General features: G+C 35.1%; 1 protein-coding gene across 3 annotated transcripts in view; it reads right to left on the bottom strand.

Moving 5' to 3' along the window:
- LOC117983532 (uncharacterized) overlaps positions 1–27460 on the bottom strand; it is a 42854-nt gene that overhangs the window by 3641 nt on the left and 11753 nt on the right. For 2 of the 3 annotated variants that reach the window (XM_069499627.1, XM_069499628.1), the window contains exons 7-8: positions 870–945; positions 331–351 (exon numbers count right to left, since the gene is read on the bottom strand). In XM_069499627.1, coding sequence (XP_069355728.1) covers positions 331–351; positions 870–945 — 97 coding nt within the window. The remainder of the gene's footprint in view (positions 1–330; positions 352–869; positions 946–27460) is intronic. The other variant, XM_069499629.1, reaches the window with a different exon arrangement.

Raw genomic sequence — 27460 nt, 5'->3', positions numbered from 1 at the left:
TTTACTACCAGGATGGTTTTTTGCAAGCATTATTTTGCTAGTGAAATTATTAAAGATCTATAATAGCATTCAAAGATTGTCTATAGAGCAATTATTACTAATATGAAATTGTAAATAATTAATTTATGTTTAATGTATTTAACTGTAAGAGATATTTGAGAAAGGGAGAAAAAGCTCGCCCTAATATGAAAGCATTTGTAGTACTTAATATGGATAAAAGTTTTGCGTGAATGGCAAATTTTAATGAAGATATAAATTAATATAATATTAAATGATATTTGGCACGATAAAAACCATGTAACCAAGAAGTGTTTTGTGCAGTGTACGTACCACTCCTAGGTTTTTTCGGTTCTGTAAAAATATTTACATATAATAAAGATTTTGTACAGAAGTTTTGCATTATGTTAATACAGTGACATTTTACACTTGTTAATTTAATTAAATGCAGTACCTATTTAAATTCAGTTATTATTTTCAATTCCTTAAAACTACCTAACTTTGATGATTGAATTGTAATACATTAAATTATGTTAGTAGGATGCAAGCCATCTCTGGAACAAATTTTATAAACATCGGTTAAACGAATGGATCTTGAAAAATCTCGTGGAAACTCTTTGATTTTCCGGAACAAAGTTTATCTTGTCCACACCCAGGATGCAAGTTATCTCTGTACTTTTCATCAAAACGTCCGCCACAGTAGAAACGGATGGGCTGTGAAAATCCAACAGACAGACAGATAGATATATTTATACGGAAGGATCTTTAGTAGGTAGTCTATCGCATTATTTTTCCACGAAAACCTTATGACTATATTTTGTAGGGATCGCAACCTGCAGAGAAAGAACAATAAAAATAAAAATAATGCTTACTGAATCGAGAACTAGTTTCGATCGCACTCGAACACGCTACCATCGCGCATAACGCCATCATGCACCACCGGGTCATCTGAAATAAAGAAAATAACCAATTTTCACAATGCTTTTTTACGAAGTTTGTACTGTCAGGTTGGTCGCAAGTTGGGTGAAGATTTGATAAATAGTTTCGAACCTATAGGGACACTACTAATTTATACCATATACATAATTATGTACTATTATGTGTTATATACTATTATACTATAGGTAACCGATTTTGTCGGCCAGCAGGGAGAAATGGCGAATGCTCGTGAGGCGTATAACATCTGCCCTCAAAGACGTTGCTTCGTGATGACCACGACCGCTCTGCCAAGAGTGATACGACAAAGAAGAAGAACCGATTTTGAAAATTCTTTCACCAGTAGAAAGCTTCATTATTCCTGAATGACGTAGGCTACAATATTTTAATCAAAAAAAATTAGAGATCCCTATGAAATTGTAAAAAATTACCCGTTTGAAGCCGGGGCGAGTCGCTTTATATTTTGTTGTACTGTAGCGGGGAATAGAAATACACTTTATGTGAAATTTTCATCTTTCTACCTATTACGGTTCATGAGATACAACCCGCTGACGGACAGACAGCCAGACAGCGGCGGAGGCTTGTATCTAATAGGGTCCTGTTGCTACCCTTCGGATACGGAACCCTAAAAAGTAATGATGTATATTCACGTAAACACTAAATTGTTTAAAAATACTTCGTTTGCATACACTCCACCAATGATGTTACATTACGCAAAGCGCAATTGTTCATTGTGGACGCAGGTTCGATTCCCAGCCGTTGATTTATCACCCACAGACAATGGGTTTATCTAAAGCTATATGTTAATTGTACCTTGACATAGTAATGTTTTCTCGTCTTCCTCATGCTGATTCAACTAAAGCTTTATTACAAAGGCTTAGTAGATAAATAATACCGCTTGAGTAGGAAATAGTAATTAATGTCTGCATTAACTAACTAAATAGTTTTTTGAACTTTACCTAGTTAATATGCACCTGGACGTACTGCGGGCTGCCAGTAGTTTTTTTTAATTACCAACATAAAGAATGTTTAACAAAAATCAAATGTTAAATGATTTTTTATATTTTAAGACGGTAGGTATCATAGGTTATAATGTGAGGATAGTTTAGTGATCAATGAATCTGTACTAAACGGTTAAATCACGGAGTGATCTTTTTAAAGCTACGTAAAAAATACTTGAAATAGTTACGATTTAAATCTCCAGTCTCATTCTACTTTTAATACAGCTTAATAGAATAACGACCTTTGTCTTTGTCTGTTGGTCGCGATTTATATAATTAGCAGTGTTTGTAATTAACACAACCCAGATAATGTGACCTCTTCCATGTGAATCTCCAATTCACACCTTACAATTGTTTGTTTTTAAGAAAACAAAGACTATTAGGAATTAATATTAACTATTTACCTATTTCGCAATCAAAGTGCATTTCAAAGTTACGGTAGGTACAGTTAAGTTAAAGTTCTTACATTTCCACTTTTACATACTTAGGTACAAGTAATTATTAGTACAAAAAGAATTACAAGACATTTGACCGCGATTAATAGCCTCATCTGGTGACAAAAGGGCTGGCTCATTTTTTGCGCAACGAATCAGCCTGGCTGTCCTGCGTGGAAATGCAGTCAGTATTCTTGGCACCATTCCACGTTGTAATATTTGCATTAAAAAAAGAAAACAAATTGCTCTTCCCCCGGAAGAGACCCGCAACACTCAGGCACACGGGGAAGTTACCTGGCTGGTACCTCCACCTACCTACTCCTAGCACAAGAAGCGTTCGCTTAGTTGGAGGGGAAAGGGGAATATTAGTCATGAATAACACGGCTAATATTCTAAAAATATATGAAAATCCAAAAAAATAGACCATCAGCAAAAATTTTTGTACTGGTTCCTCGAAACTTGTCTAGTGCCGACGTCACTAAAATGGCGGCAACGCGCATTAGCAATTTGCGGGCAGTCGCTGTTTCTGTCGGCAGTCCTCACCGACTGTGAATTTTAAACCAACTTCATTTCTAGAGCTCGATATTATCTCGTGGTCTCGTGTCGACTCTGGTGGCATGTTATTAGTGTGCTTCCGGCCTTACTCGTTACGTTTTCGTAGTTATTGGGAAAGCTGTTCACAACAGCTCAATATTACGTGGTTTACATATTTTCCTGTAGGTAAGTACTTGGTAAAAGCGTTTGAGTACGTACCATTCGTCATAGCTATGATTGTTAGCAATTCACGCGTTGCGACGCAACGAAGGTAAACATTAACTATACCTACCAAAGCTTTTATAGAAATGGAAAGATTTTTTTTATCCAAATCCATATCCATACATATTATCATAAATGCGAAAGTGTGTCTGCTTGTCTTTCACGGCTCATGCGATCAACCGATTTTAATGAAATTGGTACAGAGATAGCTTGCATCCCGGGGAAAGACATAGGCTACTTTTAATCCTGGAAAATCAAAGAGCTCCCACGGGATTTTTAAAAACCTAAATCCACGCGAACGAAGTCGCGGACATCATCTAGTAGACTTATACGATTACTTTTGAATCGTCAAATACACCACTGGTTCGAAATGCCTTTTCTACCGAGATGAACCAGCAAGAAACTCGGCGGTTGCTCATGGATCATGGTTATGATGGTTATCTGGAACAGTCAGTAGGCATTATGAAAAGTTTATACGCTCGTGCCTCACTATCCTAAATGTTCAAGTAAAGCCGTATAATGAGAGGCAGTTATTAAAATACGCGGCATAAAATTACAGAGTCATTATTAGAAATTTTTGTCTTATAGGTACCTACTACCTAACTGTTAGTGAGTGCGCATGACCTCTGATGCAATTTAAATAGCAAAGCTTGGTTTTTGCAGACGAGCGCTTAAAACACGCTTTGTTTAATTATTCAAAGCTATTACTGAAATTAAGTATGTAGATTACCTAGATTGTGATTTGGTTGTATGATAAGTACTTAAGTTCGTAATTTGAATTAAGTTGATGTTACATTAATTGAAGTAAAAGTGTAAAAGTAATGTACCTACGGATGTAAGTACCTACTTACGTACTCGTACTTCCGTTTTCAGAACAGTTTTGTGATTTTTTTTTTTGGTAAGTAGGTTAATTAATTTCTAAAAGAGTCCATAATATTTATTATAGTACATTTTTGAATGCTAATGACTAGCTTTAGACTGCAACTTCATCCACGTGAATTACCAAGATTTGTAAATCCTGAGGGAATCCATGGGTCTTCCATTACAGATAGTATCTATCCTAGGGTTCAATCACATTTACAAAAAATAAAAGTAAAACTCGTCGACCCAGTTTCCTTGTCCTACCTAAAACTAGAACAAATGACTTACTGTAGAAAAACCCTTACCTATGAAGGACCTAAGTTATAATATTGTTTATACACATTTTAATTTTTAATTATCAACATGTTTTTATATGGGTCCCAGACCTGATTTTTTTTTTTTTTTTTTTAATTTGTACAACAGAATATCTGCACACATAAAATTGTACCTACACTCATTCGATGCGTTTAAGACTGATTTAGCTGTTTACATTATTTAAGTTAAATATAGGTAGGTACCTACCTAATGGCGAAGTTTGTTAATAATTTCGTTATGTTCAAATTATTAAATTCTCATGTAAGTGACTGATGTCTTCAATGAGAATGTCTTTAAACCAACTTACCACGATTAGGTTGAAGCAACGCAAAGCGTTATTACTAAAATTTTAAGTGCGTACAATTAAATTGAACTGTATCTCCTTCATTATGTAACTAATGAACATAATTTGTGACGAACAAATTAGTCAAACAAAAACCAATCAGTGCATTCAATCATTTCGAAATTATTGACACATTACGTTACAGTATAGGCTATTGAATATCATGTACGTAGATTTTAATTAGGTTCTAGTTAATGACGTGTAATTTTAATTTGATTTTTATGTATTTCCATACATTAAAATTTAAAAAAAATATACTATATGTACCTTATAGCTACAATTAATACAAAAAAACCTGAGGCTCTTAATCATTTTTCCGGATAAAAACAGCCTCTTTGACTTTTTACGAGATTTTGCTATGAAAACATAGTAACGCTCGCCTATAGCAACCTAAGGCAGATTCACATAATTGCATAACTGAATGTATGCCATGTACATTATAACAGTAAAGAAGTGCGAGTTTATGTAATGTGTACCTACCTTATAATGTCACTATTCACTGTTTAACCTTAGGTGAAAGGGTTTACGTCACTTGAACATTTGGTGAAATATGGGTGGAATCATGAATGATGCGGCGAATCATTGAAATATCTATAATTCGTCAGACAAGATTTCTTTAAGCTTTGTTAAGTAACTTCTTACACAAAAAGTAGCTATGTCATTAATCACATAGGCATATATTTTAGTAGGAAGGCAAAATAAATTAATTAACATTGAAATCTAACCGTATACAATATCTATGGAGATTCTTAGATAATGTTAGAAACCATTAACAGCCTCCATTAATAAATACTTATTGAAGGGACTGAAATTTTATATAAAATTGCTTTAAATATAGGTGGATTTAGATTTTTAAAATCCTGTGGAATTTCTTTGATCTTTCCGTATAAAAAGTAGCCTATGTCCATCTTCAGTCCAAGTTATCAATGTAACAAATTCCATCAGAGTTGGTTAACGGGATGGAGTGTGAAAAGGTATAGACACTAGACACTTTCGCATTTATACTAGTATGGAAGTATGGATTCTCTGCATGAGACTAAAAATACTTTGTAGAGCGTTGTTTCTGTCACTCATACCTATTAGACGTTTTGTCGGTTTCAACGACAGAGACAGTGCTCTATTATCTCCTTTCCGCTATGTATATCTGCTACTATCTGCTATCTCCTTTTAAAGGTCAATGTATGTACATTACTTTCTGCCGCGCACTGTACCTACAATCTAATGATAAAGTGCTCTATTAACCGACTACAAATAAAAATCTATTTCGAAATTTGTATCGAACAGCATAAACATATAAACAGATCGACAAAAAAAATATGTTAAATAAATCGGGTTTGAGTTTGCTGCACACAATTTCGAGATGTAGCACGTACCTAAGTATTGTTAGTATATTCTGTTTCCCTTTTCAAAAGCTTGTTTCGACTTTCATGTGAAGCTGTATGTTGTTGCTAGTAAATCCACTAAGAAATTCACAATTAATTCGTTTAGGGAAGATAATCTGAAAGAGAGCTCCTAGTAAGGTAAGGCACTCTTGTTAACGTTGTATCGGAGAAAGCTTCGAGCTTCATCCGTATTTGTATTTGCCTTACATGCACTTCTGGTCTTCTGCATTACTGCATTTACACTTCCTATTCACTTGTTTTGTTTACTATTAGATTTAAAATTATTTATTCCTAACTTATTCCCGAGACTTCGTTCGCGTGGACTACACAAATTTCAAACCCCTATTTTACCCTCTTGGTATTTTCAAAAATCCTGTCTTAGCGGATTACTACGTCATAATAGCTATATGTTGTTAGTGCCAGTAGTTTGACTTTGAGCTCAGCTCATAGATCAGTCAATCAGTCAGTCAGCTTTTCCTTTTATGCAATATAGACTAGATAGCCTGCAACTTCAACCGCGTGGATTCAGGTATTTTAATCCGGTGAGAACAGTTTGATTTTCCGATATAAAAAGTACTTAGTCTAAGTAGTCTAATTATATCCGTCTCCGGGATTCATGCTTTATTCTGTACCAAAATACACAAAGACACCACAAAGACAACGAGGTGTTCTTAAGGTGCAGCAGATGTTGGTAAATCTTTCTATCGTTTTCAGTGATAAAAGAAGCACTTCCTGCGGTCTGAAGGCTTTTACATTGCGATCTTTTATATCTACTTACTTAATTATACGTAATGGTAATCAATGATTACCGTGTGAGGTCAGCGTTGCTAAACAAACGAAATGGTTAAAGCTGTTGCAATCGAGCTATATGGCTATAGATTAGTAGAATAATACTCGTAAGTACCTACTAAAGATAAATCACTAATCACGCGTAGGGACAAAAAGCATCGTGGGAATGCACATTAAACGATTCATACCTATATCTACGTCATCACGAGTAAGCCAAACTTGCTTTAATTTTATAACAAGATTTAATTTAAAAAAAACTTAATCCATACTAATATTATAAATGCGAAAGTATGTCTGTCTGTCTGTCTGTCTGTCTGCTAGCTTTTCACGGCTCAACCGTTCAACCGATTTTGACGAAATTTGGTAGAGAGATAGTTTGTATCTCGGGGAAGGACATAGGCTTTTTATCCCGGAAAATTAAAGAGTTCCCACGGGATTTTCAAAAACCTAAATCCACGCGGACGAAGTCGCGGGCATCATCTAGTGTACAAATAAGTGCTCTACAAAATCACATTTGAAAATGGAGTTATACAGCCGTCATATTAAATTTTTAATAAAATTATAAAATTATAGCTAGTCACTCGGGATGATGTAAGGATTTTAACGATACCCGATGCATCCGTTCATACGTTTAGAAGTTCTGGTGGAACAAAGAAACTCACGTAGGTACATGAACTCTTAAAGCATTAAACTCCTCTTTCTGGGCTGTCATGTAAATTAATCCATATGCCAAGTTCAGCCTCACGTGGTGATGATTATAATTATAATTATTTAAGGTTAAGTATACGGTCGAATGTATAAGCGGGCTAAATTGAAAATAAGTATATTTTTTAAGAAAAGTGGAAGTACTTACTAGAAAAGCTATTGCTCATTTTAAAGCCAATATTTTTTAGGCAGATCACCCTCCAAGCAACAATGATTTGCAAAAAAGATTAAGAAAAGCTGCAAGTCGAATTGCATTCAAAAGAAACCGAGACTCCAACTAGGATTTTGAAGCCAAGAATGATTACCGCACCACTCGATAAGGAAGATCGATTGACTTAAATAGCATTCATACTGCAAATCATATCTCACAGACAGACATCGATAGATGTTCAATTGTGTGTGGAGTTACATCACGATCTGGATTTGTGACAGACAGATGAATATGTTATGCAATGTTTTTAACTTTGACTTAGATACTGTATTGCATGATAATACTACTTAATACAAGCAAAGTAGATATATTTTTTGAAGGATACATAAAATAGCGGTGATAGCCTAATGGTACAGACGTCTAGACCTCCAATTATTGTTAATCGCCAGTAATGGTATCTAATCAAATAATGGTAAATCATACTTTAGGAAAGCTTGAATTGTAAACATCTTGATATTATTATTGTCTCCAACGACGCTAACAAATGTTCTAAGTTCACTACAGTAATTTTCAAGTGATATTACCTGCGGATTTTTTTTGTGTCCCACCTTTATTAGACTGGATTTCTTTCTCCATGGTATGATTGCAGTCAGTATCAAAAGAATGGACTAAGTTAGTCATTTTCCGTATAGGTATGGATTACTTGGTATGACAGTTTTCCCCTAGTACTACCTATACGCTAACAGAATAGATGCATGGTGCATTGTTTGAGATCAATTAGAAAGACAAACACTCAATAAGGTTTCAGTAATATTTGAACACCTAAGTAAATATTATGAAGTCTAGATTTGGAACTCCAAATAGAGCTTAAAACGTCTTTTGTGATTATGTTTCTCGCGTTTAGGTTAAAAATGTATTAATTTATTAAATTTTCCGTTTTTGGTAGCCTGTACCTACAGTCGTTACCTACATCTTAAACAAAAATACTCTTGTGAAAACCGTGCCCGTAAACTTTTAGAGAAGATTTATCTGTAGAGCACTGAGATGGGGCAGGTTAAAATGAAACACGCTTGTCTACTATTGACACGCGTGTCGAATGCCATCGGAATCTGTATCTTAGGGTGGTTACAAACTATCGTTTTACACTCACTGGCATACGCGCTTTACATTTTCCGCTCGAATAAAACGAACGGCATTTGCATTGTGAGTGTAACTTTGCTAGAACTTACATATTTTGCCAACGTGCATTACATATTTTGTCGAATCATGTCTTTCCCGGCCATATTACCAGTAAATTATAGTTTATTAAGGTCTTCGCACATTACACTGACTCGATGCTGACTCCACTCAGACTCTACTCACAGTAAAACAGCATGGATATGTGAGTTTTATACCGTGTTCCTTACGGTGGATTTTCAACATTCAATTGAAAGTGAAGTGTACGACGAGTGGGCTACGCATAATCCACGCGTCGCTCGTGCGCTTATGACCATTTGCCCTTTATTGAACTTGCATTGCCGAAGCATCGGCCCTGCGTCGACTACGCGCAGGCAGATGCTGGTAGGTCTGATCTCTGATAGTTGACGCCGAGGTTGATTACGAAAAAAAATGCGACAATCATTGTTACAATTTCAATTGCAGTGGTTGGCAGAATCTATATACATGTAGTCCTCTGGTGACCGTCAAATTAATCGCCTAGCCGACTACTCATTGATGCTAAATCGAAAGTTAGAGTTGGAACTTGGAACCGTGGTGAATTGGTGTCGTCTATTTAGTGTGCGAAGACCTTTTAGGTCACACACAGTTATTATACTAGACTTATAGAGCCTCAGAATAAAACCCCCTATATTAATATCTACATTTCAATCTTATTTCACTTCTTATCTACGTAATTCAACATTTTCATTGATAGATCAAAAATAAATTGGCTTGAGAACACACACGATTAACCTAAAACAATGTTCGCAGCGTGTGAGCAGTTTTTACGCATCAGATACCATCTTATAACTATTGTTTAGTATATTGTAATGTCGGTTAACATATCTGGGGCATAGTGTAGCCAATAATGAATTTTATGTGGTGAGTTAGTCATGGAAATGTCAGCGGTTTGACATATTATAAAGCGTAGAAATTTACGACAAATTAATTACATGTTTATACAGATCGCGCGGCGAGAGTTTGGCTTTGACCTTCGGGTGGAGGGGATTACTGCGCATGGGTACTGTCACGCACACAATACTTTTCCTTTTTTATGTACCAGGTTGGATATTTGAGTGGGTCAAAATTCATGTACAGTGGTAATAATGCTAGAAAATAATACGAAATAGATAAACTTCTTCATTTATTAAAACTATTGATAGTTATTTTACTTATATAAAATGTTTATTTCCTTTTAAAGTTTACAGAGACAGCGATGAAAATTCTAAATAATTGTTTTTTAATAAAATTATTTATTCCAAGATACATGTAAAATTGGTACATACAAACAAAAGAAAACTTAAAATAATTATTAAATACAAAAGTTAACATTAAAAAAAAGTCTTAGCAGCAGTGCTATTCAGATTCTTATATAATAAACAATTAACGAAAATAGCAATTCACTTGTGAACGTGATTGTACAAACAGAGGCAGGGAACGACTGGAGCAGTGGAGCGCCAATCAGAGCACCGCGTGCGCCTACACACCCGCCCCGCACCCCACTAATTGCCCGTTGATACCCAATTTCTGATTTCTGCGCAATAACGGTCAAAGCCAAACTCTCGCCGCGCGTACTGTAGTTATAGGTATAACTAACGTTAAAAACGCTAACTAAAGTTTTATTTACAAAGTTACTAGTTAGCTAGTTATTGCTTATTAGTTACTAGTTTTATATTTATTTTATACTAGACGAGACGAAGTGGAAGTTTTTTAAAAATCCCGTCGGAAGTATTTTATTTTCCAGGATAAAAAGTAATCTAGTCTTCGGCTTGCAAGCCACCTATCTGTGTACCTACTAAATTGTGTTTAAATATAGGTTAAGAAGATGGACCATGAACACGTAACAGAAGAACAGACGAACACATTTTCGCTTTATTTTGTAATCATAGGAAAGTACATATTTATATGAAAAAAAATGTATTTTAAGTTGAAGTAAGTAATTTAAAACTTATTTCTCATTAATAAAATCATAATACTTAGTTGTCTTTATGTGGAAAAACTCCCTACATGTTATGTTAAAAACTGCTTACAATCTAACTATCTATATTTAATTTTCTACTAAATGGAAATAACGTCAACCTAACTTGATCATTGATGCACTCATAAAACCAATCAAGCATAGATTATTTTTACTTATCTGAGTTGTTCTTTTTTGATATTTCTTATACCCGGGCAAACCTAGAAGTGGAAGACCTGCGAATTTTGACTACAACATTAAACATATCAATATCAGTTCACACGGATTGGTGCACACTGTAAATATTAATTAATGTTATTAACCTATTGTTCGAAGTTTATGAGCTATTATAAAAAGAAGTTTGTTCTACAAACTGTATTACTTATAGATACTCGTACACCATTATACTGTGGCCTAGGCCATAGACATTTTGGCTTGGTTAACAAAACTGGTCTAAGTAGTTTGGCAAAAAATATGATCCATTGAAAGATAAGTGGAGACTGGAGACCGCGTAAAAATAGATAGGTACCTAGGTAGGTAAGCGAATAGTGTAAGGAGTCATTCAGCATGATGGACCGACGACGATATAAAGAGTGTGCTCAGAAGTGACTGGGTTGCTGACTGCTGAGGGCCGGGTGTGGTGGTGGTTATTAGAAAACGCCCATATCCTACGATGGACATCCACAGCTGACGATGGTGAAAAAAGCAGCGATAGTCTAGTGGTTAAGACGTCGGCCTACTAATTGGGAGGTCGCGAGTTCGATCCCGGGCTTGTACCTCTAATTTTTAGAGTTATTTTCTAACTCTAGGGTTTTATCACCTTTCTACGCTTAATGCTAAATATCACATACTATATAACGGCTACAATTTAGTTGCCTGAGAGTTCTCCATAATGTTCTCTAATGGTGTGTGGAGAGTCCGCCAATCTTGGTCTTCCAAACCTTTCTCATTATGAGAAGAGAGCCGTGCTCAGTAGTGCCTGCGATGGGTAAATGGGTTCATGATGATGTTTTATGTAATTCACCTAAAGATCTCAGTATACATTTAAATACAATTTGTATAATCGCCTCAAGAAATGGCGAAATACGAAATCGGAACATCAGTGTACAGAAACAGCATAGTTCGTGAGGCTGCGTCAATTAGCCAACGAGGAAAGCTATTGTTGCGATTTCGCAAAGGACGTCTTATTTTAACGGAATACCTCGTTATTTAAAGCTTTGGAAACTTAAACAGTGTTACACACGGACGAATAAAACGCAAATCAATATAATAAAATACTGTGGAATTGCCGATTGCGTCCATGCTTTGTTATTTAAAAAAATCATCAGTTATTGTATAATAACCTCGATTTAGCTTCATTTCACTAACCGGTTACGTCCGTTTCTTTCACTTGAAAATAAATGTAGTAAACATTATCCATACTAATTCATACTTCCATACTAATATTATAAATGCGAAAGTGTGTCTGTCTGTCTGCTAGCTTTTCACGGCCCATCCATTTGTTAAAGAGATAGCTTGCATACCGGGAAAGGACATAGACTACTTTTTATCCCGGAAATCAAAGAGTTCCCACAGGATTTTTAAATACCTAACCTAGTTATTACAAGTTGGTTTACTTATTGGGAAAAAATCAACTAGTTAATGGAACAGTAGTGTTAGTGTGATTAATAGGTAATAACATTTAAGAGTAGGTACTTAAGTATATGTTCATTTACATTAACATACAATACATTTATTTTGTCTACTTATACGCAATTTGTTCGAGTACCTACACAAGCTTTTCAAGTTCAAGTTTAAAAAACAAAATATAAACAATGTGGTTATTATTAGGTACATATAAGTCGATAAATATCAGTGAAACTCTACAGGTCACGGGGAAAGTCCTAAGTCTAGCCTTCGTACCGGCAGAACCGCTGTTCCTTAACCTTTAACTGCAGGTTAGAATTACCAACTTGATTAACTTGAATTTCTTGTTGAGTCTTCTCAGTAAAACCACGTTCCGATAAATTGGTAGTCATTCAATCTTTATTCTTTACCAATGGATAAATCACTGACGATTCAAGTAAGCATTTCTAAAGTTTCTACCTACGAATTTTTATGTTGATACTTCAAAGTAGAGTGGTACCTATATATGTATAATGTATATAGTGTTTTGGTTTCGCTAGAGTGAGTTACTTTGACGAGCTCTCCGAATGATTAGGCAAAAGCTTACTTAATGGACTAAGAACCAGCGCGTGCCAAACCTTCGTTATTTTATAAAAGCTGAAAGTTTCTCTGCGTATTGTCTCCAACACAAGCCGCCCTTACAATTTAAATGTGTAAGGGTGTTTGGCAGGGTATTGCCACAATACTAAGTGACTGGCAATGCATGACGTGATTTCTAATACCTACTATTCCGAAGAAGAAAAAAAAATTACAGTATACTTTGACGTAAAAAATATACACCTTTATTACCTGTTATCTCCTAAAGCCACCATGATACAAACTTCATAGGCGCTGATCGTTCCTCCCTGTGTTAGGGACATACACAGAGAAACTTTCAACTTTTATAAAATAACGAAGGTTGTCATCAGATATTAGCTCATCAAATTCAGAATATGCTCAATGCTCATACAGAAGCTTAAGTGGTAACAAAGCACCTACTATATTTTGTGTCATTTATGACCACATGTGCCTACATACTAGACTGCAGATTTTCAAATTAAAAATATCTAAGTTTAGTTTCTTAGATTTATCGCTTCGTCATGTGTTTATAGGTATGTTTTATGGCTTATAATCACATTCACTTTGTCACGTTGGCATTCATGATGTCCACTGCCTTGAGCTAAGTGCATCCTTCGGTGACCTTAAATATTTGTAACTACACTTAGCTGGCCCATAACCTTTGCTCATCAACTTAAGTCTGCAACGTTACGAAATATTCCTCTTGGCTAGTCATTATCGTTATTTATAATGTAAGTACTATTACATATTATAGCGATCGACATTAAAAGCTCTATTGGATATTCGATTTTGGAAATAACGACGTTACATAAAACATAGCTATATATACTTAAGTATTTTTTTCTAAGATAGGTTAAAAACAAGATGCAATTTGTGGTTAATAATTCATTCAGGTTTCCTAGTAGGTACGGTACATCTATTCGACCTTAAGATTTTAGAGTTTGTTGACATTATGAAATGTTTTTTTACTACTTCGAGTAGGTACAATCATACAAAAAAATAGTCAATCAAACAATTGTAATGTTTTTACTACTTTATGGGCAACAGGTAAATTGTAGATAGGACAACAACAAATTACAGGACTAAAATTGCGAATTCACGTTATAAGTATGACAAAATTCATAAATTAGGACAAAGACGCCTTGACATAGTAAAAGGATAGGTCATTATTAAATGAACGTATCTAACTATTATATTACATTTAAGCACATTCAAAATAATTGGAGACCTGATGGCTGCTATTCAGATGGACTAGAGAACATGTTGCGAAAGGTAGTGTTTCTATGTCGATAAACAAAATAATGGTGTTGTAATTTTTTATTGATTACAATAATTTTGAGATTGATTGAGAACGTGATGATCGATAAATGTTGCACACTAAAGTTGAAATCTCAGACTTAATCTTACGTAGGTATTTGGTACTTAATAAATAATTATAAGTAAGTAGGTATCCTACAAGGTGATGCAAACCCAGATGTAGAGTAAATCCAGACGTGAATAATGAATACTGACATAATGTTTTTTTAAGTACCACAAATAAACAAATAAATATTTAGATAAGGTTAGCTTTAAGTTTTATTGTAATATTTTCAATAAAAAAAACATTATGTACCTACGTGTTTTTATAAAAGCACTCAGGTAGGTATATTATTTATCTGTTTCAGTCCTAACATAATATTATTAATAAAATAATATGATTTACACTCTATATCTATCTCCGCACTGATCTATCAACCAATTACCATTACCAAAAGTTAACTTGAACAGAATAAGTAACTCAAGATATAAAATTCACATTATGTAGTAGGTATACACATTGTATTTTTATTAGTATTTGCAATAAAGTGTTTAAAACAAACTGATTAATGTACTCTCAAACGGCTCTGGGTCTAGAAAGAGATTTTGTAGGTAGGTATTACAGGTTTTGAAGGTTTTAGGTAACCAGCTGGACGACGCGATGGCGAAGACTACAAGCCACCAGAATAAGAACGAAACCGCACAATAGAAGAATGGCAGAGAGTAGAAGATGAGGTAGAACAAATAAACAGGCAAACTATTTCAATCTTACTATTGCAGAGATTAGAACAAAAAGAAATATCAACAAAATGCAGCAAGCTTACCATAAGCTTAAATAACTACCAGCTAATTTAAATATCAAAATAACAACTAACGTTTAAAAATTTTACGGTAACCAGAATTCACTTTCGCTGTTTTCGTTAATAGTTAGGTATTTTTTAATTACACGCAACTTTTACTAGACTATTATGTGATTTATCCTAGCCGCTGTGAACAAAATGAAAGTAAGAATGAAAATTTCAAGCGGATCTATAAATCAAAAACAGATTTAAATACAAGCTTTAAGGATACCTATAATTATACCTACAATTTATTAATACTTTAATAATACTATTGACTTTGATGTCATACATTTAAAACATAATTTTACTTTTCCAGCAAACTTTTTTGGTAATAACGGTTTTTAAAACGAAATCTTAAATAAAGGCGTAAGATTATGAGCTACGAAATGGCTACGAAAAATCATCAACTCGCAGTCGGAACCTCTCTTACCTATCTACTAGGTTTAGTTCAGCTTCAGATTGCAATTTAAAATTTAGTTAGTGTAATTGGACAATTCATTAAGAGATCCAGTATTAGTATCAATAGTGACGATCCAATTATTATGAATCGTCTTTCATGAAAATTCTTTCACGTCTTCATCTACGAGTTTGCCAAAAACCATGTTTGCCAAACTACCTACATTAATTTAATTTTTGAAAATATGTTTCGCATTTAGTTGTGTGGGTATGTAGTTATAGTCGATGATAACTGTCGATTCTTGTATTTCAATCCGCACATTGTCAGTGTGGTGGACTATGGCCTAAAACACATCTCTAGAAGAGACCCGTGTTCATGGGCCGGGGATGGATTTAGATGGTGATGATGAACAGCTGTCGATGATTTATTTACAGTAAGTGTTGCAAATTAAAAATATATTTTGGACAATTTTGTTTACATAAACCTAACTTGCACATTATTTTGTACAGATACCATTATATCACACATGTATCCATTATTTAACATCGTGAGGAAGAGAACAGTTAGATACATAGGTAACATAGGTAAATCATTAGAGTCGTGACAATATCATCTGTGACACGAAAGTCCTTTCACTAGGAAGTGCATTATTTGATCCTGTATATATTGTTTCGTTCGTGTTTTGGAAATAGTGTGACACAATTTATGGGTCATGCAATTATTAAGTATGCTTTCGATTTCGAACGGAAGTCGGAAATGTACTTAGGTACCTACCTATCGAATTGTGTACTTTATTGCATACAGGCACTTTAATAAACTGTATTTAGGCACATTAGGCGGGCTTATTTGACTACCTACTTGTTTGTTAAATCTTGCGATTCAGGTAAACATATATAATAAGTAGGTAGGTATGTATCTACCCTATTTAATCCGTTCTTAAAGTAGATATCACATTATATTATGAACTTTGAAAAACCATTTTAATAATATTGTAAATAATATCGGATTATTTTTAAATCTAATTCTCAATTTAATTGTGGGCTAAGTTATTTCTTTTATGAAATTTAGTAAAAATGGGCTTCATAAACGATTTATTTACTGTCGCAGCGCACTTATTGTATAATAATAATTATCACTCTGACCTTGTTTTGAGGTGATGTCAAAAAGTAAAAATTCACAGAACTCGGTCAGTAGCTACTGCATTGTTTAATTATGTAGAACAATTAACTATTATTATACTCGTTGAAAATTCCTTATATAATGCATACATCGACCAAAAAAGTATAAAAATTTGCAATAAACAGGTAAAAAACATACATTGTAATATCGTTCTCATGGTACAATTTCTTAATAGTGCAGCCGATCTATGACTTTATCTTACTCAGAACTAGTTGAAATGGAAAAATTACATTTGAATTAAGTACAAAATATAAGTTCTCAGGTTGTAAAATATTTAAACAAGGACCGAATTCAAAATAATGAACTATCCATACTTTATCAATGAAAAATAAAAAACTTAACTTGGAAAACTTAAAAAAATGACCTACCTATTTATGCATTATGCAATTGCAACTATAACTCAAATTAAAGGACACCAAATAATTAAGTAGATTAGTTTAGTGAAAAAAGCTCTAAGTATTTAAAATAAGTACATAGGTACCTAGTTACAATTGTGTATTTAATTAGTTTACACATTTTGAATTGTTGCTTATAATGAACAAGTGGGTAGGTACAAAAGCATTAGTCAAAAGTTTCTTAAAAGCTTTCAATTTCAAAAATTGGTTTCATGTGGTTTCACCATAAGCCTTTTCCCGCAAATATAAAAAAAAATCTGAAATCTCTTACCTTAAAAGCTTTGCTCCTAAACTGTAATCAGTAATCACCGCTAAAAAGAAAAAAAAATATTAAAATACACATCACTTGTTTCACAAAATCCGTTAAAACTGCGAACTATAAATTCAAATTGTGAATGAATGGAACGAACCGTTTTTTTTTAATAATAAAAGGAATGCATTGCCGGCTCTAGGTATTGGAGGAGAATGTTCGCGGGTGTTTCATAGTTCACGCTTATAACCTCTTGGGAGACATTACCACCATTTTGAGTTGACCCCCATTTGGTAACGTGTGGCTTTGCGTATGGGATTATTTAATAATGGCATCTTTTTCACACAATTCGGGGGCTTAATGAAATGAATTTGGTAATTAATTCATACGGGTGACTTAATGTGACTTAACATTTTTAGGTTTAATAATTTTAATTGACTGATAAAGAACAATGACATCTCATCATGGCTCTTATTTTGTGATATAATAGGACGTGAAGACCAGATTGCCCGGTACTACTACATAAGTCGTTTATGTTTTTTTTTTTTTTAATAACTTAGTAACTAAATAAATACATAGATTTTTCTATCATGCACAACTATGTTAAATCATTTAAAGGTAAACACTGCATGCAAATTCCGTATGTTATAGGTAGGATTTTATTTAAAAGTTTACGAAATTCGGAAGGATGGAAGTCCACCGTAATAAGATTCCAAGATTATGGAAATGGTCACAACCATTCATAATCAACCATAGTCATAACATGGTCATGTGGATCATAACATAACCCCCAGTTCCTAATGAGGATTACACACGATGAAGAGCAAGAGAGAAAAATTTTCGAAAATGAATAAGCTCAAGGCTTAGTGAGATTAGCCGACTTAAGGCGAGTCACCGAGGCTAAGCGGAAAAAACTGGTTTGCTAGATCAATTTTTTTAGGTATTTACTATTAAATAATGGCCTTGCTAAAAATATACAATATACCTAAAGACATTGTCTTAAGAATGTGCTACTTTGATACACAATAGGAAGTACTTCACTCGATCAAATAAAATCTTAAAATAAGCTGAAATAAAAGTCTAAAAGGAATTATTTAATACTAAAATTTCTGACTTGGCAATTAATTTTTATATGAAAATATTTGTCTTTAAGTACTACAGAGAACCTGCTAAATTTTGGTTTTCAACAGGACTTCTATAATTTATTAAATTCAAATTTAACGTTTGAAACACAGAATTAGAACGTTGCCAAGCGGTTTACTTCAAAGCCGCGCTGCCCGCCTCGGTGACTCGCCTTAAAACTTGTCTATAGTCCGTAAAAAATGACTCCTCACGCGCCGTTTTAACTCTATGGGTTTAACTGTCATGTCAAAAGTACGGTTCATCTTAAAAATAAAAACCGGCCAAGTGCGAGTCAGTCTCTTTACTACAACCGTATTTTTTCGACACTTGGTATAGTAATCTTACTCTGAAAGTTGAAAATACTAATTATTAGTTTAAACTTTAAACAACACATTTTACCACAAATTCACGGTTTTCGGATTTATTCCTTTACTTGTGTGTGCTACCTACCTACCTATCTGATAAATTACATGATTCTAGCTCAACGGGAAGTACCCTATAGGTTTTCTTGATAGACAGACAGACAGACAACAAAGTGATCCTATAAGGGTTCCTTTTTTCCTTTTGAGGTACGGAACCCTAATAAGGACTGATTCGTACTTTTGACATGAAATTTTACACAAAAATTTAAAATGGCGCGTGAGGAGTTAAATTTTACGCATTATACCTAATAGTAGGTAGCTACTTAAATTAAATAGGTACAAAGCTTCCATCGTAATTGTATTAAAAGTTAAGTAAGTACCTATATATTACTTACTAGCTGATGCCCTTGGCCGCGACTTCGTTTGCGTGGATTCAAAAAAAATCCCTGGGAATTGTTTGATTTTCCGGGATAAAAAGTAGCCTATGTCACATCTCCAGGTCTTTGACTATACACATGCAAAAAATCACGTCAAACCGTTGATCTGTTGCGACGTGATTGAAGGACAAACCAACAAGCAAACACACTTTCGCATTTATAATAGGGGTAGTGATTGTCTACACTAATATTATAAAGAGGAAAACTTTGTTTGTTTGTTTGTTTGTTTGTTTGTTTGTTTGTTTGTACTGAATAGGCTCAAAAACTACTGGACCGATTTTAAAAATTCTTTCACCATTCGAAAGCTACATTATCCACGAGTAACATAGGCTATATTTTATTTTGGAAAAAAATAGGGTTCCGTAAGATATTTGGGTTTTTCGGACACAAGGTGTAAAAAATCAACCAGAAAAGTTACTTATTTTGCGTACGCTGCCTAAACTATAAAAGATAGAACCATAAAATGTTCTAATTAATTGTAGATCTTATAAATATCTACAAAAAAGTCCGCGACACACTATACCCATCTATGTCGAGTGAGGCACAGCAACCATTTTTTTATTTAAAAATCTTGAATTTTTTTTGGACTACATTTAAACGCGTTTATTTTACTCATGCCATTAATCCTTATCAAAATAAATGATTTCATCAATAAGAACAGTTTATGGAGATAATATTTGGTCTTTGAATGATTAAAATTGGACGTTTGGTTTTGAAGTTATGGCGAAATTAAAATATTACGATTTCTGCTGCACGGCCCGTTGTATTATCTACACTAATATTATAAAGAGGAAAACTTTGTTTGTTTGTTTGTTTGTTTGTTTGTTTGTTTGTTTGTTTGTTTGTACTGAATAGGCTCAAAAACTACTGGACCGATTTTAAAAATTCTTTCACCATTCGAAAGCTACATTATCCACGAGTAACATAGGCTATATTTTATTTTGGAAAAAAATAGGGTTCCGTAAGATATTTGGGTTTTTCGGACACAAGGTGTAAAAAATCAACCAGAAAAGTTACTTATTTTGCGTACGCTGCCTAAACTATAAAAGATAGAACCATAAAATGTTCTAATTAATTGTAGATCTTATAAATATCTACAAAAAAGTCCGCGACACACTATACCCATCTATGTCGAGTGAGGCACAGCAACCATTTTTTTATTTAAAAATCTTGAATTTTTTTTGGACTACATTTAAACGCGTTTATTTTACTCATGCTATTAATCCTTATCAAAATAAATGATTTCATCACTAAGAACAGTTTATGGAGATAATATTTGGTCTTTGAATGATTAAAATTGGACGTTTGGTTTTGAAGTTATGGCGAAATTAAAATATTACGATTTCTGCTGCACGGCCCGTTGTATTATATAAAGAGGTAATGTCGTTAAGTTTGTTTGTAGGGGGTAATCTTTAGAACTACTGAACCGATTTTAAAAATTCTTTCACCAGTAGAAAGCTACATTATTTCTGAGTGACATAGGCTATACGGGATCTTTAAAAACCTAAATCTACGCGGGCGAAGCCGCGGGGATCAGCTAGTATTATATAAAGAGGTAATGTCGTTAAGTTTGTTTGTAGGGGGTAATCTTTAGAACTACTGAACCGATTTTAAAAATTCTTTCACCAGTAGAAAGCTACATTATTCCTGAGTGACATAGGCTATACGGGATCTTTAAAAACCTAAATCTACGCGGGCGAAGCCGCGGGGATCAGCTAGTATTATATAAAGAGGTAATGTCGTTAAGTTTGTTTGTAGGGGGTAATCTTTAGAACTACTGAACCGATTTTAAAAATTCTTTCACCAGTAGAAAGCTACATTATTCCTGAGTGACATAGGCTATACGGGATCTTTAAAAACCTAAATCTACGCGGGCGAAGCCGCGGGGATCAGCTAGTGTTAAAATAAGTCGGTAAGTACCTACCTATTTAATTAAATTTTTGTAAAAGAATATATTACTTAAAGCATAATATAAGCAAACTAAGTAGCAATTTATTTTTAAAGTGGCTATAAGTACCTATAATAAAACATAAGTATAATAAAACAGAAAAATTGTAGGACGTAAATGAGCAAAAATTAAAAATCTAAATATTTTAAATTGACGTTCCTACTCAGTACCTACATAAGCCAAAATTATTATAACCAATCAAGGCTATCCGTAAATGTATAGGTACTATAAGTAGGTAGTTAATAATAATTACTTTAGACCAATAATTGATAATGTGAATTTTACCAATATTGGTTATACATAGTTATTTGAGTTTTCGCACAAACGTCTATTTCTCTAATTACACCAAATAGACCATTGCATCTTATTTCGTAAATGAGACAATGAGCGGGGTTGCCTATTGAGACGTCGCTATTTCGCAACCTGTCAGACCATTTACAATACGCACAACAAAAGACAATTTGTTAATAACTTTATCTCTGAGGTTCATCTCGATACTCATTAAGAAAACTGCTGGTTCCGTAGAAGTATTTTCTACTACAATAAATATTAAATAGATTGTATTGTAGTAGGTAGGTACTTATCGAGGCAACGCCCGTCGGCGCCAGACGGATCATTCGTCCTATATTAGGACCATCCACACCCAGTTCCCCAACTCCCGTCAATATCACTTCAAACAGTTTTCCAAAAACTATTTTGAGAAAGCAATTAGGCTCTCTAACCCTAGTCAAGTTGTTAAGGCTGCCTCTTACACCCCGATCGTAACGACTACCCCTCTACCTCCTCCTCTCCTCTACCTCTAAAGACATCTGTCTTTAGAGGTTTTAGGAGTAGTCGTTAGGGGGTTAGGTAGGAACCTATTTAAGCATACGAGGATTTTTGATTTTATTGTCTTACGAGGTGTTAAAAGTAGAGTATTAAACTTAGGGGTAATACTGTCTAAGGCTAGAATCTATAGAGCGTGCTTTGACTTTGCTTAGACTTAAGTCACTGTTAAAACGAGACAGGTTTACGCTCCTATTTAAACGCAGCTATTTAACCGTATCTTAAGTCTGAGCAAAGATAGTGTGCGCTCTATAGATCTCACCTTTAGTCTTGGGCGCCCCTAAACTCCGCGCTTCACTCAGGATTCTAGATGCAGCACCCTCGCTACGCTCGGTAGTTACTATGAATGGAGTCCCTCGTTACGCTTGGGATTTATCGATATTACCGCCATGTTGAATAGAAGTAGGTAACTGAAATATTCGTCGCAAGATACCTATAAAACAAACTAAACAAAAGTGAAGCTATGGAAATAAAACTTTAAGATAAACCAATCAGAGAGGATCTCTAACATCGAAGCTTTTAAAGCGCGTAACGACCATGTGAACAAAAAACAACTAAGTATGGTTTGTAAGAAGTTAAGAACAGTCGTTTAATTATCAATTTTGAAAAATTAATTTGCCTCATTGAAACAGATTCAAGGCCGCAAAAGCTTTGTTTTAAAACTGTGGGTTCGCTTGGAATCTGACGTAATATGTGAAATAGTATGTAATCTAGAGCCACACTACGTACGTACGTATACGTACCTACTAGTTGACATCAAAGTACGGTTAGATAATATATCTAATAATAATTAATTAGATCTAGTTGAAGTGAAAGAGGTTAGCCGCTGAATCCAACTTAAGTAAGATGGGTAGCTTTAAAGAAGCTTCGACATGTCTTCTCGTCTAAAACTCCTGAGTGCCTAAAGGCCGAAGTCATCGAATAGTGCGTGTTTCCAGTTGCATACGTAGGTACACACGATCCGATACAATATGGTCGCTAACTATAACTTCTGCCCTCATAAGAAAAGTCACTCAGCGGGTAATAGAGAGAGATATATGCTCGGGGTTTCTCTACGTGATCAAATATAAATTAGAAATGGGGATATTCATATATGTAGTTGTAGGTACCCCGAGTAATCGATATAATTTAACCGCTTACGAAACTTTGGTAATGGGCGGGGCACATAGTTTGAAGACCCGATAGGTACCTACTTAGATCTAGCGTTCCAGTACGATGCCGCGTAGAAACCGTTCCAAGTTTCCAAGTTCCATATTAGACTGCATCATTACTTACCTCCACCAGGTGAGATCGCAGTCAAGGGCTAAGTTGTATACGAATAAAATAAAATAAAAATGGATTCCCAGGAGGGACTTGGAAAGGCGACTTCGCACCGGGAAACGCAGCGTTAGCATAACGCTCCTAGGTGGACCTAGGTAGACAGATGACATCGAACGTGTCACAAAGAAGCCGCTGGATCAAGGCGACGGAAGAGCGCGGCTTCTGGACGTCCCTATACAAGCGACCTACGTCCAGCTGTGGACGTCTATCAGTTGACGAAAACGACGACAATCCTGTTACTATTTTTTATTTAATTCATTGTACAGTTATCTAGTCCCTACGCTCAGTTAAACACTCTTAGGTACGTTCCAATGGTTGCGTTTACGAGCTATAAGTGAAGATTATGGCGTACATAAATTCAAATTGACATAATTATTATGAAATCTCTCTAATGGTTGTATAACAAGATCAGTTATTAAGATATTTTAATGTTACGTTTATAGAGATACACATGTTATTCAAATTCCAGAATGATTAAATTATCTACGGTACAGTTTATAGCTATCATGAGAATTTAGAAAAATTCGGCTTTATTCTTTGTAAAGGAAACCCCGTTGCAAAATTTCAATTTTCTAGGTCCAAGGGTGAGTTGGATGCGGATCTTGTACTTTAAGCGATACCTAGGTCACTTGATGCAGTTGTATCATTAATTGTAGATGCCTATAATACGCGACAGATCGATACGGCAATCGGGGTATATGAGGCGGAGGGACTCCACGCACACCCGCACGTCACCCGCGCTATCCCGCATCGGGTTAGCGCGGGGGCTGTGCGGGTGCGCGGGGCGTCCCCGCCCCGATTGCTTCTCGACCTGTCGCATACTAGTCTTACCTAAAATCAAAACAAAAGGTCTACTTCACAATAGTCGATAAAATATTTTTGAAATGTTGTGCGCTAGTAAAAGCTAATGATTACGTTTAACAAGTGTAAGCTAAGTACATATTTATTGTGTGTTTATTTTCTACACTGAATAGCAGAAACACACATAACAGTTTTCCGTCCACGGCATAATTTCCGGAATTGACCAAAACAATAAACTTAAACCACAAACGAAAATTGAAAGTAGGTAGCTGTGGGCGTAGTAGGTGCTAAATTAGTTACATTGTTAGCACCATAACACACGCAATACTTATATCCTGTAATCTTTGTATTTCTTAGGTAATGTCATAAGGCTAGCGTAGACTTTGTACAAGAATTCTAGCGCGACATCATTCCTATCGTCGAGCTTTAATTTCTTTGCTCTGGATAAGCGGAGCCCCTTATAGCTATGGACACAATCTCAAGTTTTAAGGCGGGAATCCACTACGTTCGTGCTCCGACTTGCCTTCGCGTGACTATGTGCTATAAATGCTCCGGCGGGTAGTGTGGCTACTACTGGTCCACGCGGTGGTGATTTATGTGCGAACACAAAGCGAAGCGCAGTGCGTGTGTGTGTGGTGGTGCGTCTAGTAGCAATGCGCGTACCGTCTCCATTAGAGCAGTAACTCCAGTAGAGCAGTAAGAGGGCGGAGCGCAGTTGGAGCTCTGACATAGGGGATACCCAGCTTTTGGTAGGATATTTGTGAGCTATGACTCAGGTCATCCTTACCTAGTAGTTTTCCATCTCTGGTCAGTGATAAGATTGTATGGCCAGTGGTCACTGTCGACTTCTCTATGGAAACTAAAGCAAAAAACTGGTTTCCTAAATGCTCTTTACAAGTTAAAAATCTACCAACAAGCCGTCCAGTATAGAGTTCTATGTACTTAGTTTTACTCACAACGTTTACCTACACTTTTCCAATAAACCTACCTTTCTGTTAGTTTTAGGCAACATATTTCAATTTCATTTATTCTTTCATAATCAACCCATCGCCGGCTCACTACAGAGCACGGGTCTCCTCTCAGAGTGAGAAGGGTTTTGAACATTGTCTACGCACTCTGGCCATGTGCAGATTGGTAGACTTCACACACCTTTGAGAATATTATGACTCTCAGGCATGCAGGTTCCCTCACGATGTTTTCCTTCACCGTTAAACAAGTGACATTTAATTAATTAAAACGCAAATAACTCCGAAAAGTTAGAGGTTTAGAAGACGGACGTCCTAACCAATTATTTGAATTCCATTGAACTATAAGAGTGGGGAACACTTTGATTTTCCGGGATAAAATTTTTGTGTCCTTCCGGGTGCAAGCTATTTCTATACCAAACGTCAAATCTGTGAAAAGCTAGCAGACAGAGAAACACACACTTTCATCGCATTTATAATATTAATATGGATTTTCTTACAAAATAAAACAATCTTATCCAAACTTTAACTACTACTACTACTATAACTTAACCACTTATTTTTTAAACTTGGAAAAGTTACAGTCTTTTCAAGTGCTTATGTTAGATAATTCATAAGAATTTATTATGATAGGTATTCTCAGCCAGTACTTTCAATGCTAACAACGCAACAGAATTTCTCCCATGAACTTGGCAACCAATAGGAAAGTACCTACCTACCTACTCGTAATCAATTTGCTACAAACAAACAAGTTGTCGGAATCCTCATATTATCTGCCATAATTACATAATTGTTTTTTACCATCACTTTCACTAAAAACATAAATAAAATTCATGTATTCATACATTGTCACTTTCGTGGACCTTTGTATTCAAATGATTTTGTGTTCTGTCATAGGCCAATCCTAAACCGCCGCGACATTTTTTTTTCAGATCGATCTCTAAGAACCAGTGCGTGCCAGACCTTCGTTATTTTATAAAAGCTGAAAGTTTATCTGCTCCCCATCACTGGGAGGAATGGATGTTTGGATGTTGGACGTCCGCGGACGTCCGACACATATAATATTATTATCTCGCAAGAAGACTGTGCACACCTAACAGCCACGGGCCGCGGCTATTGACTATTGTACCTATTATGATAATTATATGACCTAAGTACCAATAGTTCGTTAATCTAAGAGTACTTTAAGCCGTTAGCTAACCTTTGCAAATAATATTTCAGAATTATGCAATTCTTGCCTTAGAAAATAAAAGGTAAACTTTAAGCAGGCAACAATTAGTAACGATCTTGTAAGGTCTTGCAAAAGGCAACATAAGATTTGCGTGGCCATTGTCTAGATACGCTTGTAAACGAGTTAGCCCAGTTACGCCTACTATGTGTTGTGTGTACCTAATCTTACTTGCAGGCTGCAGCAGAGCAGCCAACGGTTAGTAAGATACCCATCCAATGCACGTCGAAGCGTATTCAACGCAGCTCCTCGAAGTTATATGAAACGAAATGCGTAGCAGCCTCCCAATATGCGTTGAGGGTGGCCACCGGTCCTTGTAGTATAAATCGTACACAAAAACGCGCTTGTTTACTATGATGTCTTTCAGTGCAATTGCTGTTGCACATCGCTGCCGTCGTGCTTTTCGTTTGTAGCTATGTATAATATTAGAAGTTAATGAAGAGAATAAAGTAATATTATAAGCGATGTTACTTATTTGATGATTGAGCTTACTTCAGGGAGCTTTATAATTATTTTTCACACCACTCGCTCTAGAATGCCTTATTACAGACCTGTTAGCTAAGGGTAAATTACGTCATACCATTCCTATGCAGACTTAGTCGGGTTGTAATGTTGTACTGAAATCCATTATGCCTTAAGAGATGTAGGGATGTAATGATTGAAAACTAGGGAGTTTTCAATAGATATTTCATAGATATGAGGCTATATAGTGAGAGAGACCAAAACTATCTCTGAAACATTGTAGTGTGGTATTACTTATATTATACATATATTCTGTGCTTATATGTAAAAACCACTAGCTATTTAGTATTTTGTGATAAATGCAAGAGGTCACGACCCACATTAATGAGTATCTACTTGAGAACTGCTACAAAACAAAGAATACCACTTACCTAAGCTAAAATATCTCGCTATGCTTATGAACTACGTAAGCTATGGTAGACAGGACTTATGAATTAGGTAGGTAACTATTGGGTATTTAGGTACCTAATGTTGATTTTGATTGACTACAATGACCCTCGAATTTAACTAAAATAATTGTCAAA

Source organism: Maniola hyperantus, chromosome 7 (assembly GCF_902806685.2).
Source record: "Maniola hyperantus chromosome 7, iAphHyp1.2, whole genome shotgun sequence".
Lineage (NCBI taxonomy): Eukaryota > Metazoa > Arthropoda > Insecta > Lepidoptera > Nymphalidae > Maniola > Maniola hyperantus.
The sequence above is the reverse complement of the archived record's forward strand: the minus strand, read 5'-3'. Positions and strand labels throughout refer to the sequence as shown.